The 15632-nt window shown below is 52.1% G+C and overlaps 3 protein-coding genes across 3 annotated transcripts, besides 1 other annotated feature; all 3 read left to right on the top strand.

Moving 5' to 3' along the window:
• Nucleotides 1–1819: 1819 nt before the first annotated feature.
• Nucleotides 1820–2407, top strand: SODB1 (iron superoxide dismutase, putative; the record flags this gene model as incomplete). The annotated part of the gene is made up of 1 exon (XM_010703575.1): nt 1820–2407. One exon carries the CDS (start codon nt 1820–1822, stop codon nt 2405–2407), a length of 588 nt encoding a protein of 195 aa, XP_010701877.1.
• A 5865-nt stretch (nt 2408–8272) lies between these two features.
• On the top strand, nt 8273–10240 carry LPMP_321910 (protein kinase, putative; the record flags this gene model as incomplete). The annotated part of the gene is made up of 1 exon (XM_010703574.1): nt 8273–10240. One exon carries the CDS (start codon nt 8273–8275, stop codon nt 10238–10240), a length of 1968 nt encoding a protein of 655 aa, XP_010701876.1.
• Nucleotides 10241–13130: 2890 nt separating this feature from the next.
• Nucleotides 13131–14046: a repeat region.
• Nucleotides 14047–14599: 553 nt separating this feature from the next.
• On the top strand, nt 14600–15067 carry LPMP_321900 (hypothetical protein; the record flags this gene model as incomplete). The annotated part of the gene is made up of 1 exon (XM_010703573.1): nt 14600–15067. The coding sequence occupies one exon, from the start codon at nt 14600–14602 to the stop codon at nt 15065–15067; it is 468 nt and encodes a 155-aa protein (XP_010701875.1).
• Between the last annotated feature and the right edge of the window lie 565 nt (nt 15068–15632).

The raw sequence follows: 15632 nt of genomic DNA, 5'->3' as shown, positions 1-15632 counted from the left end.
TGCGGTGAACTGGCCGCATGCCAACCGGTGCTACAGGGCTGCTGGCGGCTCCCGCTACACAAACAGTGACCTGTAAAACAAGCGAGTCCGGATAGAAGAAAAAAGTGCTCGCTGGACGTCGATGATTCAGCGTCGTTTTCGATTTGGCATTGCCTCCGTAGTTCTTTTTCTGAGCTCCATCGTACGATGAGGGCACTCCAAGCATCTTTGAGGTTTATGCTGACCGGTATGTACGCGTTTGGTGCCATCAGCTGCGCACGCACAGCCTCTTCTCCAGTCGTTGGACACGAGGAAAGAGGTGCCCTAGTGAAAAAAGGTAATTGTATCCTTCTCCACGAGCGCACTCGTATAAAGTGTATTCGGTGCGCGACGCACATTTTCTATCAGCTGTCGCTTTTGTGGTCTCCTTTATTCGCGTATGTTTTGTTTCCCTCTCATCTTTAAAGCAGAAGGCTGCTGTGCCGCAGGGCATCTCAAGTGTGGGGGTAATCTACTTATCTGTGGAAGTCACAAGAAAGACACCAAGTGAGACAGGGATTCTTTGGATGCAAACCTCACTCGCTTTCACTCTCTATGACAGTTTTCTTTGGAGTGACATGAGCTCCCCCTCTGCTGCGCTGTCGGGCTGAGTTCTAGTAGTGGGCAGCTGCAGGGGTGATGCTTGGCTCTCTCTGTAAAGGAAGAACCAAAAGAAACGCACATGCTTACTTTGGCTTTTTGTCTTGTTTGCTTGTTTTTCCATTTTGGCTACTTTTCCATTCATCCCCCCCTCACGATTTTCTTATCGCTGTTTTTCTGTCATGGGTCGTTACCGTCTTGTGTGTGTGTGTGTGTCAGCGTCTCTAAATTTGCTTCCATTCCCGCTCGAAGTATGCCGATCAGCTTTGGAGGCGTAAGCGAAGGCGTGTCAGGCTCATGGTAGGTTTCCTTCGTGTGTGGCTTTTGATTTGTAGGTGAATGTGACCTGATTGGGGCGCTTACTGTTTTGTTGTGTCAGGCAAGGGAACCGAGAGAGAGAGAGAGAGAGAGCGGATCAGTGTTCAGGATATCAAACTGATGCATTTTTTTTTTCGAGCAGAGGAGACGCGGGGCAGCAGCGAGAGAAAAAAAAAGGAGACAAGGAAGGCAGAAAAAGCCACGCTAATCTACAAAGAGAGCGAGAGGTCCAATGCCTCACACGCATGGAGGCGAAAAGATCGGATCTACGGAACGCTATGCTGTCATGTTTCTCGGCCAGGTCTCTCTCCTTTCTGAGTTTCCAAATAAAAAGGGAGTGTGCGCATCGCCATCATTCCTCTTCCCGTTTTCAATGATTTTGGTTCTCCTGCAGCCGCGGTGCTGAGATGTGTTTCAGTCAGTCTATTTCCTCTACTTCGCTCCCCACTCCTGCCTCTGCCGCCTTAAACGCTCTTAACATTACTCTACGTGCATGCCGCGTGCGTGCTTCCACTACTCCCCTTCTTTCTGCTTCGTCACTACTGCATGTGTACACTCGCATGTACAACTGGTTTGCCGTTCTCTTTCCTACTCTTGCATTACACATTGATGCTGACTTGGCCAACATCCACGTGTATACTCTCGCACCTACTGTAACCTAATGAATAGGTTGTAACGCTTCCTCACTCATCCCTTATTACTATCATCTCGCTCTTTTTTTTCCTTTCACTTACGCATCTTAGCTCATCATCTTTGCTTTTATTTTGTACAGAGAAGAAAGCAAATCTCTACATCAATCAGCTTACGAATCAGACAACGTACACGACTGGCGTTTTATTCTCATTCCCTTTCAACATCCACGTTTCCCTTCGTTTTCTGAACGATGCCGTTCTGTGCCCAGGCGCTGCCGTACGACTATGGCGCGCTCTCGTCCAAAGGCATCTCCAAGGATCAGGTCACGTGCCACTACGAGAAGCACCACCAGGGGTACGTGGCGAAGCTGAACGCTGCCGCGGAGTCGAACTCGGAGGTCTCGTCAAAGTCGCTGGAAGAGGTGATCCGGACAATGAGTGGCCCCATGTTCAACGCTGCCGCTCAGATCTTCAACCACGACTTCTACTGGAAGAGCATGTCTCCCTCCGGCGGTGGCGAGCCGTCTTGCAAGGTTGCGAGTGCCATCATCGAGAGTTTCGGCAGCTTTTCGCGTTTCAAGGAGGAATTCACGAATGCGGCGATCGGTCATTTTGGCTCTGGCTGGGTGTGGCTCGTGAAGGACAAGTCCAGCTGTAAGCTGAAGGTGTACCAGACGCACGATGCCGGCTGCCCGCTCACGGACCCCAACCTCGTGCCGCTCTTGGCATGCGATGTGTGGGAGCACGCATACTATATCGACTACAAGAACGATCGCGCAGCCTACGTGAAGGCGTGGTGGAATGCGGTGAACTGGGACTTTGCATCTAGCCAGTTGTAAGCCCTTTTGCATACACTCTATGGACAGCATCTCGAGAGAAATCGATCAAGTGATGAGTGGAGGCGGGGGAAGGGGGACGCTAGGGGACCAGAGATGTTCATGAGCACCAGAAACAGGCCAAGAAAAGGAGCAGAAAATTACCGAATAGGAGGAGGACTGAGCGTAGTTTGTTCGTTACAAGTACTTTGCCTTTCCTTTTGCCCATTTTTCGTCGCTGTATTCTCTTTTCGCTCTCTTCCCACAGCGTGATCTTCTGGACATCCCCGCGGTCTCTGCGAAGATGCCTCCTCACTCAGGACTAGAATCGCTTTCGGGGGCGGTACTTATTCACCGGGTTCCTTTTTTTTTCAAATTGGCGCTTTTATACACACGCCCGAACCCTGCGCAGTGTCGGCAGCTCATGCTTTCGGTGGAGGGCGAGGGGAATGGGGGTCGGTTGTAACGAAGCAATGCTTTCGCCACTGTCTGTGAACCGCGCGATGCATTTCCGCTCCCCTTTTACTGACTCGCCTTCACGTGTTTCGCATTGCTGTTGGCATGCCGTCTTTGTGAAACTGCGGGGGAGGCATGAAGACAAGCTTTCCGCAGGAGCGATAGCACCTCTCTTATTTTCACTTCCTGCCCTCCTTCTCTCTCTCCCTTCCACTTTTACCAAAGACTTTTTGAGTCCGTTTGCTTCTAGTATTTGAGCTCTCGAATCCTTCTTTGTCTGTCTGTGCGGATGGGTCTCTTTCCCCCGTCTCTGCGTGTCGCGGTGGCTCTGGTGTTTCCTTTCTTTTTGTTTCGCTCTGTGTTTTTTTCTTTTATTATTGGATTACGGATGCTCTATTCTCTTCTGTTTTTTTTTTCTGTCCTGCACGAGCTTGTTTTGCGCTAAGGCACGTGCATTTTCTGATCTTTTGCGGTTCGCTTCTCCCTCTCTTTCTTAGTTGTTGAGATGCCCTTTATGGTGATGCGTCCTCTCTTCTTTCATGTCCCTCACATCTTGTTTGTCATCTCTGCGCATGTCTCTTTTTTTTTCCATTCTTGTACTTCTCTGGCGCTCGCTCGTTCTCCCTTCCTGCTCTACTGCACTCTTGTGCTCTACTCATCTACATTTTTTTTCTCCCCTTTTCGATGCGACCAGCTGAGCGAAAGGCGAATGGTTTGAGGTGGAAGCCACGAAACAAGCGAACGAAAAAAAACGGCAACAGAGGCTGCGGCAAGAGATGTGCAAGAGGGGGAGGAGGGGTACGGAAGTTAAGGTAGATGTGGGCACAGTGGCTTCTCGTACACGCGTAGGCCCCTGTAGGGAGAGGCCCCCTTTTCGAGTATACATACATACATGTATATATATATATGTACGTATATGTATGTATGTATACATTGTTCTTGTTGTTGGTTTTGATTTTGCCTGATGGCTTCCCTGAGGCCGCCTACGCGTCCGTTTTTTTTCTGTCGTGATCTCTTTGTGTGTGTGTGTATTTCCTCACTGCGATTTTAGGCGGGTGCGCACGCACGCACGCACACACACGCACGCACACAACGAAAAGCAGGAGAAAAAAAACGATGCCTGCATGATGAAATGGGCCAAACAAACCGACACACATGAAAAGAAATAGAACCATTCAAGGAAGGTATGCGTGACAGCTGAAGAAGAGAACGAAGTCGAATGGAGGAGCAAAGACAAAAAGAGAAAAGCAACACTCACATAGGGCATGTCCGTTGAAGAAGTCAAGAGTCGTTTGTCTATGCCCACGCGAACAACAAGTCAGGATCGAGAATGAGTGACTTGAGAGAGAAAGAGAGCGCATTGGTAAACGGGAAGGGGCGTTAACATCCGAAAAGAACTTGTGTGTTTGCCAGTGCCTGTAACTGCTTCTTTCCGTGTGTGCCTGAATTCAGAGTGCGTCTGTGCGTTCGTCGGGCTACTGTGTCCTCCCTTTCCCCCTTCTTCGCCTGGTCCCGTCTGTGCTCTTCGCCTGCACCTCTTGTGCTGCTTCACATCACGACACTTCGAGTGCTGTTCCCCTCCCTCCCCACTTGACGTGAGTGAAAGGAGAGAAGCGGTGCAGATACAAGAGTGGTGTGGCGGGGCACGGATGTTGAGGTCGCGGTGGGGAGTGGGTGAAGCGAAGTATGTAGTACACTGTATTGTTCACCTCTACATGCACTTGCCCACACCGTCGTAGCAGGTGCCTCTCTCTTTTTTTTTTCTCACTGCGTCTCTTCATTTTTTGCTTGCGAGGTTTCTATTTTCTGTAATCTCTCCATTTCGCTCACTGCCATATCCGCTGGTAGCTGGTGCGCCGCACACGTCTCGCACTCCCCTTCTCTCTCCTTAGTGTTTCTTTACTGATTGAGAATCGGAAAGATCTGAAAGACGAACGAAAAAAAAATGGGGTCGACGAAGAGGTGATGGGGGGAGGGCACGATTTCAGCACGCAGGCGCACACGTAGACAAACGTACAGGCATGTCTTGTGCACAAAGGGGATGCTAAACCAGTGGAGGGTGGGAATGAAGCTGCGAAGTGACAGGGAAAAAAAGAGCGTTCGAACTTACGCTGCACACGTCACAGAAAGCCCTTTGAAAGCAAAAAGGGGAACAGGGCAAAGTAACTGAGCGGGTTTTTGTTGCTTGGCTAATGTGCCCTCGAGGTGCTGCGGTATGCATTATTACTCCTTGTTGCTCACAACCTGGCTCACTTGGGTGTCGCGCCGATGTCAGCTGTTTTGTCTGCTCTGGGAGGGTCCGATGCAGTGTTTTGGATGCCCACCGTTCTCTTGCCTGATCTGCTGCTTTTTGCTCTTCATTGCAGCTGCTCAGTGGTCTGTACTACTCACCTTCTCTTCTCATAGTGATGATGTGCTCTTTTCCCTCTCTGCGTGTGCGCCTGTGCCCATTTAGCTCTTTTTTTTTCGATCTACACGTTTGATTCGGCGTGTGTTTGTTTGTTTGTTTATTTTTATTTTACGCGCTTGCGACTAAGCGCTCAAAACATATATAGGCGCTCCGTCAAGGGCTCAGAAGAGAAATGAAGAATGTTGGCAAAAAAAAGCTCGTGAGCAAAAAAAAGAAATTGAGATGCGCACGCGCAGTCAGTGTGCACGCTTGTTGCCCTGGCTTGCCAATCCGCGGATTTGACCGTACCTAGAGGCGCTTTTTTGTCCAGGGTAGCAGCTGGGCAGTTGTCTCAAGTGTAATCGCCGCACTAGCTTGCTCGAACTGGCTGCGAGGAGGTGTGTGTGTGTGGAGTGGACATGACTGTGCTACGCACAGTCCATCTTTACACCTCTTCTTTGCCTGCTCGACTTGCCACAACAAAGAGAGGCAGCCATCAGGATTCTGCTTCTTCCTAGGGAGAGCTGTTGTGTGTGATTAGGGCGTGTACTGAGTGCGCCGATTCACTTTGCGTGCGTTGTGCAAGTCTCACCTTTCAGAAGCTGTGTACTACAGTGACAGAATGAGAGATACTTGCTGCGTTCTCGGCCACAGCGAAACTTCACTAGGGAAAAATGTTGGGTGCATGTTATTGACCACGTACACTATACATCTTTGATTCTCTCTTTATGCGCTGAACCACCCTCTCTTTCTGGTTTCTCTATCTCTGTTCTACCGTACACGTGTTCTACACGGACGCGTATGATTTGCACTCTCCAGTATATTCACGCTACCACACCGAACCCGACATTGGTGGTGGGATCAGTTTTGAGCCGCCACTCACTTAAAGCCTCTCACTCACCTCTTACCTGCAGCTTTATATCAATACCTGCGAGGGTGATTGTGAACATAAACGAAAAACAAAATAACAACAAAGGGAGAGAGAGAGTAAAAGGCAGCCAAGTTGCTTTAAAAGGATTGCAACAAGGGCAAGGAAACCGACATAGAGCAAAATCGCCTAGTGAGTCGCCTCATATTGTAGACTCTCAGTGCGTGTGTTGTAGCCTTGACACTGAGGTGGGTCTCTGATTCCATTTCCCTCTTCTGCTCTCACCCACCTTCCTGCGCTCGCTGTCACTTACAGTTCTTTTCTTTCCTCTTTTCTGCTTTCCCTTCTTTTCCCTCATTTGCGCCGTGTTGTTGAGCTCGTCCCTACGTGTGTGGTTGTACTCTGGACAACAAGTACAAAAAAAAGTGTAAACGTTTTTTTTTTCATCGACATCTCTCTCTCGCGCGCTCTCTGTTTCCCTGCCTTTGGTTATCGCCTGCTCGTTTGTGCGGACACGCTCGAAAGACCCTTCCCCCCTCTCAACCTCATCCCCACTACTACCCTCCTCCGCCTCCCAACGCTAGCTGTATCATACAGTTACATACACATCCCCAATAACGGAAGGCCTGCACGGTGGCATTTTTTCCCTTTGTTCTGTTGTGCTTTTTTGTGCGCGTGCGTGTAGTTCGGGACTGTTTCGCATCACCTTCGACTACTACGACTGCTGCTTCTCTTTGACTCTGTGCGTGTCTTCTCTTCGCCATCTCTCTCGCTCTCTCTATTTTTACTTCCGTCGTCTCCTCTTTGTTTTCTGCATTGTGGTAAATCGGTGTCTCAGAGCCCCTCTTTCTCATTACGCGTGTGTGCGCTGGTGGTTTGTTGTGACTCTGAGTCTTTCTTTAATTGTGGTTCTCTTAACAGCTTCCCGGCTCTCTTTTACCCTCGTTTGATTTGCTGCCTTTCGGGGGCAGCGGGGGGATCCAGCACGGCCTTTCTTACTTTTCTTTCTTCACCATCGAGAGGTAGATCCTCCTTTGCTTGTCTTTTCCTTTTTTTCCCACTACTTTCCTTTCGCTTATCCCCTCTGGCTTTGTGCGCGGAAGTCGGTTTGTCCGATACCGCTTCGCGTGTGTGTGTGTGTCTGTGAAGGAGGTGGGTTGTGCTCTAGTTAGAATCCTCCAGGTCCTTCTGACGCGCACGTTTGAGTTTTTTTTAGTCAGCTTTAGCATAACTGCTCTGCTTCTTCTCGCATACACCCGGAATTTCGCACACGTTTCGATACCTGAGGCTCACGCACGCTGCATACCTACACGCGCCCAACGACAGACGTGCACGCGAGAGTGTTGATTTCCCTTTTCTCGTAGAGAGAGTCTGTCAGTCCTCTCTTCTCATTTTTGTTGTGCGTCCATCGCCGACTTTTTCTCGTCGGCACGTTTTACCGTGATCCCGATCTTCTTCCTTTCGTCTTCCTCGACTGCCACTCACCGTTGTGTGTCGTCACTCGTGCCTTGGTCCTTACCGCATCGAGCACGTACGTTTTTCTCTTTCTTTTGGTGTGTGTGTGTGTGTGTGTGCGGAGTTTCTGCTGTTCGATGTCGTGTGGCACATCTCTGCACATCGGCTACTTTTCATTCTGCTTATTTTACGGATTATTTTTTCCTGCCGTATAGGAAGGCAAGCGGATATTCTGACAGAGACCCCCGCAACCTGAGCTTGAAGCTGCCTCTTGGACCTTTTTGTTTCTGCTGTTCCCCTCTAGTGGTAACGCCTTTATATTTCTACCGGTTTGTTGAGAGGAGACGGGCTCCTGTGACGTGCCGTGGTAGCACTGCAGAGGCTTCGTGGGGGTCTAGTGAGCGCTTCTCGCTTCTTTTTTCTGCCCTGGCCTGTGCCGCAAGCTCTTACCCCCCTTTCCGCTCGTCATTATCTTGCTGTTGGTGTTCGTATCGCTTTTCTCATCTGGTGCAGAGTACTTGTTCTGTCTCTGTCTATACACCTGTCGCGTGCTTTTTTCGCGTCTGCCTACGCTCCTTGTGACCGAGAAATCACCGGTCTCTTTTCTGCCTCGAGCGCCCCTTTTGTATGTGTGTGTGTCTTGTGTCTCTGCTTTGAGAAAGGTAGTCTTGGGCAAGTTGCTGTACAATCCATTCATTGTGTACCCACAATCGGCGTAATCATGGGTAGCGGGTTGGCGAAGAGCTGCTCCAATATCCCCGGCGAAAGCGCAGCTGATGAGGGGAATGCCTACAGTCTAGCTAAATCCGATCTCAAAGTTGGCACTGTAGCTGCTGCCTTGGCGACGAAGCCGTCGGCTGCGGGCAGTGCGCAGTGGACATGTAACCCCCATGCCTCCAATAGAGGTGATATCGCCGCCTTGGTCGCAACAACGACGGTAGCGCCCCCCAAAAACAATAAGGTGGAGCTCTGCGCTGCCTCCATCACGACTGGAAGTCCCCCCAAAGGCAGCAGGAGCAAGGGTGACACGAGTTCCGTCACGTCGGTGAACGACGCTGGCTCGCCTATTCCCATCTGTAATGGCAGGGGGGAGCGTGTCGGGTACCTCTCTCTGAGCGACATTATTGGAGGCAAGGACAGTCACAGCAAGTACGTCAAGCTTCAATCCATCGGCAGAGGTGCCTACGGCGAGGCGTACGTGGTGATGCGCAACCCTGCCTACAACCCAGCCGCGCTACCCATGGTGGAGGCGCAGAGTAACAGCAACGTGTTGGCACACCCGACGCAGCCAAATGGCCTGTATGTGGCGAAGATTATGGACCTGCGTGCAATGATGTCACAAGACCGACAATACTCGCAGAGAGAGATTATGTGCCTGGCGCACACGAATCACTTCGCCATCATCCGCTACTACGAGCACTACGTACTCGACAGCGATGATGAGGCGATGATCATCATTACGGAGCTCGCGGATCGAGGCGACCTGCGCCGCAGTTTATACAACGCCTCCACAGTGCGTCCGTTTCTCGAAGAGGGCAGCAATGCCGCAGCGAGTAATGATGCAGGAACGAATGGTTCTCGGATACTGTTGTCGGAGCGAGAGGCGGGTACCTACTTTGTGCAGCTGCTCTTGGCGCTGCATCACATCTCTGCACGTCGAATGATCCACCGTGACATAAAGAGTGCAAACGTGCTGATTACCTCACGCGGCTTCCTTAAACTTGGCGACTTCGGCTTCTCGCAGAAGTATGAGAGCACTGTCAGTAGCGAGAACATCGCTGGTACATTTCTTGGCACACCGTACTATCTCTCGCCAGAGATGTGGAAAGGGAGGCGCTACGGCAAGAAGGCGGACGTCTGGGCCGCCGGTGTCGTACTTTACGAGATGCTGATGGGCGGTCATCGTCCCTATGAGGCTGGCAGCTTGCCAGAGCTGCGCATGCACGTGCTGGAGGATGAGTTTGTACCGCCCACGGGGCCACCTACATTAGGGACGGCGGACGCGCACAGCCAGGAGGCTGGCAAGGCAAAGTTCTCCAACGACATGCGCGAGCTGCTCGCCTCTATTTTTCAGAAGTCACCCGAGAAACGACCGAGTGCCGAGGAGCTGCTGCACACGTCTGTGATGCAGCACTACCTCTTTGTCTTTGAAAAGTACGTCCAGTCTCTCATCAGCGCCGATGCGGCGGCACTTGCCGCAAACCCAGCGATAGACCGGCAGAAACTCTACTTTCCTGACCCGGCGGATCAGGCGCTGGTGCTGCAGGGCATTGCTGAGGGGAAGGATGTCGTTGCACAGGTGTCGAGACGCACGATCTCCGAGAGTGCCGCGCCACGGTACGAGGGTGTCGTGTTCAAGGATAACCAAAACGGTGTATGGAAGGAGCGGTATCTTGTCCTCGATGGGTCCGTCCTCACGATTTCCCTCTCCAAGGGAAAGGAGGCCGTGAGCGGCGGTGAGCGCAGCAAGCGAGTCCCGCTTTCCTTCATCAAGTCGGTGAGTCCGTGTGAGGTAGAGGATGCGCATGTGCGTGTGGGGACCGCGGGGTGTCCTACCAACAGCTACAGGCCACCCTACGCCTTTGCCATTGCGATGAGGAGCACCAACTCCATCGTGTTTGGCGTCCCCACCGCGGAGGAGCTGGACCAGTGGATGCAAGTCCTCATGCGTGCCTTACAGATTGACTAAGGGCAGGACCAGGGGCGGCAAGTCAGCGAGAACAAAGGGCGCAGGAGAACACGGGGAGTGGAATGGGTAGTTGAAACGAGAGGCAGAAGTTGTCCGCCCTCCATTCAAGAGCGTAACCTCGCCAGTTGTGATGTGCACTCAAAGCCGTTGTCGGGTGTGTGCATTGCCATTGCTCTTTTTCTCTTTCCTAGAATGTTTGTGGAGTAGTGTACAGTCGAGCTCTACGCTTTCACTCTCTAGTCGACCTTTTGCCTGCACTCTTGCCTACTCTATGCCTCACTGAATGACCCCCGGTGCACAGAGTGCGGCTGGAGGATGCACTTTTGCCATTTAGTTTGCCCCATTCTCCACTATCCTCTTCGTATCTCCTGGTGCTGCACGGCTGTGTATGGGTGTGTAGGTGGTTCCGCTGTACCCGATGTCGTCGTGCCCCGCCTTCTTGCTTAGATATCGGAGGGCCGAGGAGGACTGGAGACCGTGCGCCGTATTGAGGATCTCTTTTGTCGTTCACCATGTCGCTCTTTCTGGCCTAATGTATTCGTCATTGATTTTCTTCATTCACTGTTTTTCTTTCCTTTCTTTCTTTGCTCCTGCCCGCTTAGCGATACATTCTTGTTGATAGTGAAGGCGTGCCGTTGCCGGTGAATGCCGACGGCGAACTCTGGCTCGCCTTCGCCTCCGGGACTTTTTGCTCGCCCCCCTCCCTCCTCCCCAATGCGGCCAGGAAGGCACGACAGGGACCCTGGCGGAACCTGCTCTCCGTTCATTACGCCGCGTGCTCTCTTTTGTTGTCGGGGTGCGGATTTCTCGAGACGTAACGGCGCCGCTGGGTGAGGGGACTGTTGCGCTTTCTCTTGTTCTGCTGGAGGGGAGGTCTGTATGTGCGAGCGTTGCCTCGAGCTTCCAGCTTCGTGGCGAGCTCTCCCCAGTGCCCCTAGGGGCCCCCCTCTCTCTCTCGTTGTTTTCCACTGACTGTGCTCTCAGAGTAGGTCCGGCCCCTCCGACCCCCTTCATGCCACCTGCCAGTGCGACGGGAGGCTGGGCGGACGGGCGGTTCTGCACTCTCGTGCGTGTGCAAGCACCGCGAGTACGCGCATCAGTGCTCTTGTGTAAGAAACACCCTCCGCCTCCCTGTCGGTTTGGCCCCGGTGTAAGTGGCCCGGCCGCACAGACCTCCCAGAGGTTGCGTTGACGGAGACGGGTGTGCTGACTCGCCAGTGGGCGCGGTGTCTTTCTGTCTATTGTTTTGCCCTTTTTGCCCCGCTCCCTCCCCCGCTGGCGAAAGAAAGTGTGCGAGCCTCTTCAGTGCTTGAGGAGGGGGCAGGCTGAGCTGCTCTCTTTGCTCGTGGTGTTGTGAGTTGTTTTCGGCTCCCCCGTTGTGGCTTCCGTACTTGTGTCGGTTCGTGTTGGCAACTCTTTGCGTGTCTTTTTTTTTGTGCTGGTTTACTCCCCTTTCAGTTCTTTTTTTCCTTTTTTTTTCTTCTTTTCACCTCTCATTCATCACACTGTCGCCACTTTCCTGTCGGTTTGATATCTCGGTGTCGCTCTCCCTATCTTTCTCTCGTACGCTCTGTTGGCGGCCCCTGCTCGCAGTAGTACCGATACTGCTCTCGCTGTTTCCAGCGTTGGCTCTGACTTTTGCGTGGTGGCATAAGTGGGCGCCTCCTTTTTCTTCTACTTGTAGAACTCTCTGACGTGTCTCATTGCTCTGATTTTCATGTTCCTCGCTGGGGGTGTAGAGGAAATGATAAGAGTTGCCGTGAGAGGTGCCTCACTCCTCATCCTCTCATGGTGGAGACAGACGGGGCTGTGCGATGGCAGTGATAACGGTGAAGCGGCCTCACGCTTCGGTGTCTGTCGAGCTTGCTTTTCTCCTGCGCTCATGCCCTTGCTCATGCGTTCGTGCAGACGCTTGCACCCTGCCACCCCACTCACTCTGTATCGGCACATGGTTGTGTGTGTGTGCGTCTGCTTGTTCTGACTCTAATCTCCTTTTTTTTTTCATTGTGTGTGTGTGTGTCGGGGGGGGGCAACGTGGAGACTTTCACAGTGCGCTGTGTTGAGTAAAGGCGGTGTCGCATGCCCTTGCGTGGCCCGGCTTCTTCCAACATGCGCGCTCCGGCCCCCCTTTTTCTTTGTTTCTGTGCGACTCTCTCAATGGCAGAATGTACATTCAGTGGTGACTTTCGTTTTGATTTCGTTTTGTTTTTCTTCCCCTACCCGCCCCTAGCCAATTCATCTGACTTGATCCAGAGTTTCGATGCTGTGCTTGGTTATCTAATGCATCATATTTCTCTCTTTTCACAACCAAAACCTCTTTCAAGATGAAAAGACGAAGCAACGTAAGACAACAACAGCAGCACACGTGCCTAGAGTATTTATTGGAGTCTTTTGCTGTTTCTCTGAGTTTCCCCGCCACCTCCCTCTCCCTCTTTCTCATCCTCTCCCATCCTTTCTTCCCTTGTGAGCGTATTGGACTCCCCGGACAAGTCTCCTTTTTTCATTGGTAGACTATTCATTAGAGAGCGAGAGACTGCTGGCTTTGTTGTTCTCTTCTTCTCAGTGGCCTCCTTATTTCCGCGTATGCGTATCTGGGCCAGACAGGGCTCTCATTCAACTGTTACTTTGACTTGTCCCCCCCCCCCGCCCCCCACTGTTTGTTTTTCACCACTTTCTTTGGATGTTTCTACACGCCATTCACCGCCGCGCCTTCTCTTCTAAGTCTCTCTCTCCGTCCTTTTCCATCATGCGCTCACGTAGTGAGTTTGTGAGGGACGAAGAAACGTTTACTGCACGCCTCTTTTTAAACGATGGGGGAGGACGCCCCTTTTTCGCTGATGTTGTTGTGCTGTAATCTCTTTCGTCTGTTATTCCTCTCTCTCTCTCCCACACACCCCTGCTGCTTCAGTGAAAAGCGTGCGGGTGCAGGAACCGATGGCGTGCCCCTTTATTAACAGACCCACAACAGTGCCCCACCTGCGGCAACACAGGCGGGACAGACCACCCAGATGCAGCCTTCGGTGACATTGACGGAGGTGAAAGAGGCGGATAGTGAGCCCCCCTTTTTACCTCGAGAAAAACGCCGTCCCGAACGAGGCCCGATGCTGCCAAAATGCGAGTGCTATTGCACATGGCTGGCATTGTGTTATTACATCAGAGCAAGGCATCGGGAGAGGTCGGTAGACCGCGAGGGATTCACGTGCAAGGCGCGAGGCGATCCACACCGACCAGCCAAAAAGTACGCGTCTGCGAAGTATGCGGCATCTCCACCATCTGACCGGCTGGGCTCGTGCGGCACAGATGCCGGAAACATGAGAGGAACAACTCCAGCTACACCATCAAGTCCTCCAGGCTCCAATGTGTAAAGTTTCCGCAATGTTATGCGATGCAGCGGCTGGAAGCGATGGAGAGCGAAACATGACACCCTGGCAGAGCACAGAGTCTCAGAAAGCTCTGACCCGAGGGAGGCTAACTTTTTCCCCGAGATAATGTGGTGTGTATCCGAACCCAAACCATGCTACTCGCACGTTAGATGCCACGTGCTCCGCGGTCAAGCAGATCCCTAAGGGTGTTCCTCTTTGGATCAAGGCGTGCCGTCTATCCAGGTTCGTCTGGCTTCCCGGTGGCGCTGCATGCATACGAGGAAGGACACAATGAGTCTCTTAGACGCATGGATGGCGTTGACGGCAGGACAGTTTGTCCGAGAAGGCCAGGGTTTGAGACACACCACAGCAGCGGCATGTGTGGGCTGTTGTGATTTGTGTACATTTTGTTGATTTGTTCGTCTTAGGATGGCCACGTTGGAGGCTGAAAAGTGCTTCTTTGGTGGATTCGTATGCATCTCCCTCCATCATTTTTTATCAGACTCCCTGTCTGAGGTGAGTAGAGATTGTGGAGCATGTTGTCTTCACTAATGCGGTTTCAATTCTGCCCATCATGAAGCAGTGACGTACGCAAGTGGTGGTACACAGGTATGATTACTGCTCCTCTCTCCCCCTCGCTGGTGCGGCTGCTTTCCTCAAATGAGACAAACATCATTATGAGATAGTCGTTCAACACTATGCCCGAGTTGAGCACTGCCATTGGCGTTCTCTTCCCCTACCTCTGACCTACTCCCGTTTCCTCGCTTACAAAATGCACTGTTCCCTCCCTCTCTACCTCAACTCCCACAGCTGCGCTACGTACTATCGTTAGCGCTTTCTTTTCTATTAGTTGCCTTCCTCCGGTGCTGTTTTATTCACTCTTGGGGAGTGTGTGGGTGTGAGGAAAGGGCCGCGTCTCGTTCTTGCCTGCTGTCTTGTCTTGTGTTGCTATTCGTTACCTTTTTCCTTCACTGAGAATTTGTGATCTTTTTTTTTCATGTCTACTGCGCGTCGCTCTCGCGGCTGCAACGGCAAGCCGGCCTTGGGTGAAACCTATTCGCGCGCTGACGAGGCGCTCTGGGATGATGCGTACTTGTTGAAGCTGTTTAACGAACAGCTGGACAATGCCGACGCCGTCAAAGATACTCGCGAGGACGGGCAGGATCACGACCACTCCGTTCTGTCCACTGGAACCGAGAGTTCGGAGGAGGAGGAGGAGGAGGGGCGCGTGTCCACTTCAGCGACATCGTCGGGCACAGCTGCAACGGAGCGAGACGTACGAGCGCAGCGCGGCTCGACGTCTGCAAAGTCCAAGATGATAAGTCACCACTTCTCAACTTTGAATGGCCTTCCCGAGGACATTCAGGCACTAGTGCACTCGTTCTATAATGCTGGTTTTGAGGCCGGCCGTTTCATTGGTCGATCCGATGCATTAAAGAAGTGCAGCCGTAAGCGCCATCGCTGACGCACAGTGCATGTCTTTTTGGGTAGGGTCGTACGGTGGGCCGACGAAGAGAGGTGTGCGCTTCGGTGTTTGTATTCGGTGGAGACCGCTTGGATCCAAGCGACAGCTTCGCCGTGGAGGTGGAAGAGCGCGATTCTTTCCTACCCTTTCTGCTCTTTACACCCAGTGTGTACATTAAGTAAGTATACTTGAATACAGAGGCCTTCGATCTTCGTTTTTTTCTCCCTTTTTTTTTTCGTTTCCGCTCTAGGGTGACTGTAGAGCGGCCATTAGCTGGCTGCGAGTTGTATCTGTGTCGGTACGATGGTGGAATCCTCGTTCGCCTTGCTTTGACTTCACGTGTAGGTGAAACGTGCCTCGGGGACGAGATTAAAACGAAACGAGTCTGGTAGTATGGTGGCCAGTCCTTCTCTCTGAGGAGTCGTCCGTGCAGCCCAGCATTCCATGAGCGCCTCTTTTCTTGCTTGTTGAGGCACGTTGCGGCTTCCAGTGTAATGGACGGTATGTCCTGTACGCTGTGGCATGACGGGTCGATACGGAGGCCTCATTCCGGCCAGGTGTTCTC

Source organism: Leishmania panamensis, assembly GCF_000755165.1.
Source record: "Leishmania panamensis strain MHOM/PA/94/PSC-1 chromosome 32 sequence".
NCBI lineage: Eukaryota > Euglenozoa > Kinetoplastea > Trypanosomatida > Trypanosomatidae > Leishmania > Leishmania panamensis.
Note: the sequence above shows the minus strand (reverse complement) of the source record. Positions and strands in the feature narration are given on the sequence as shown.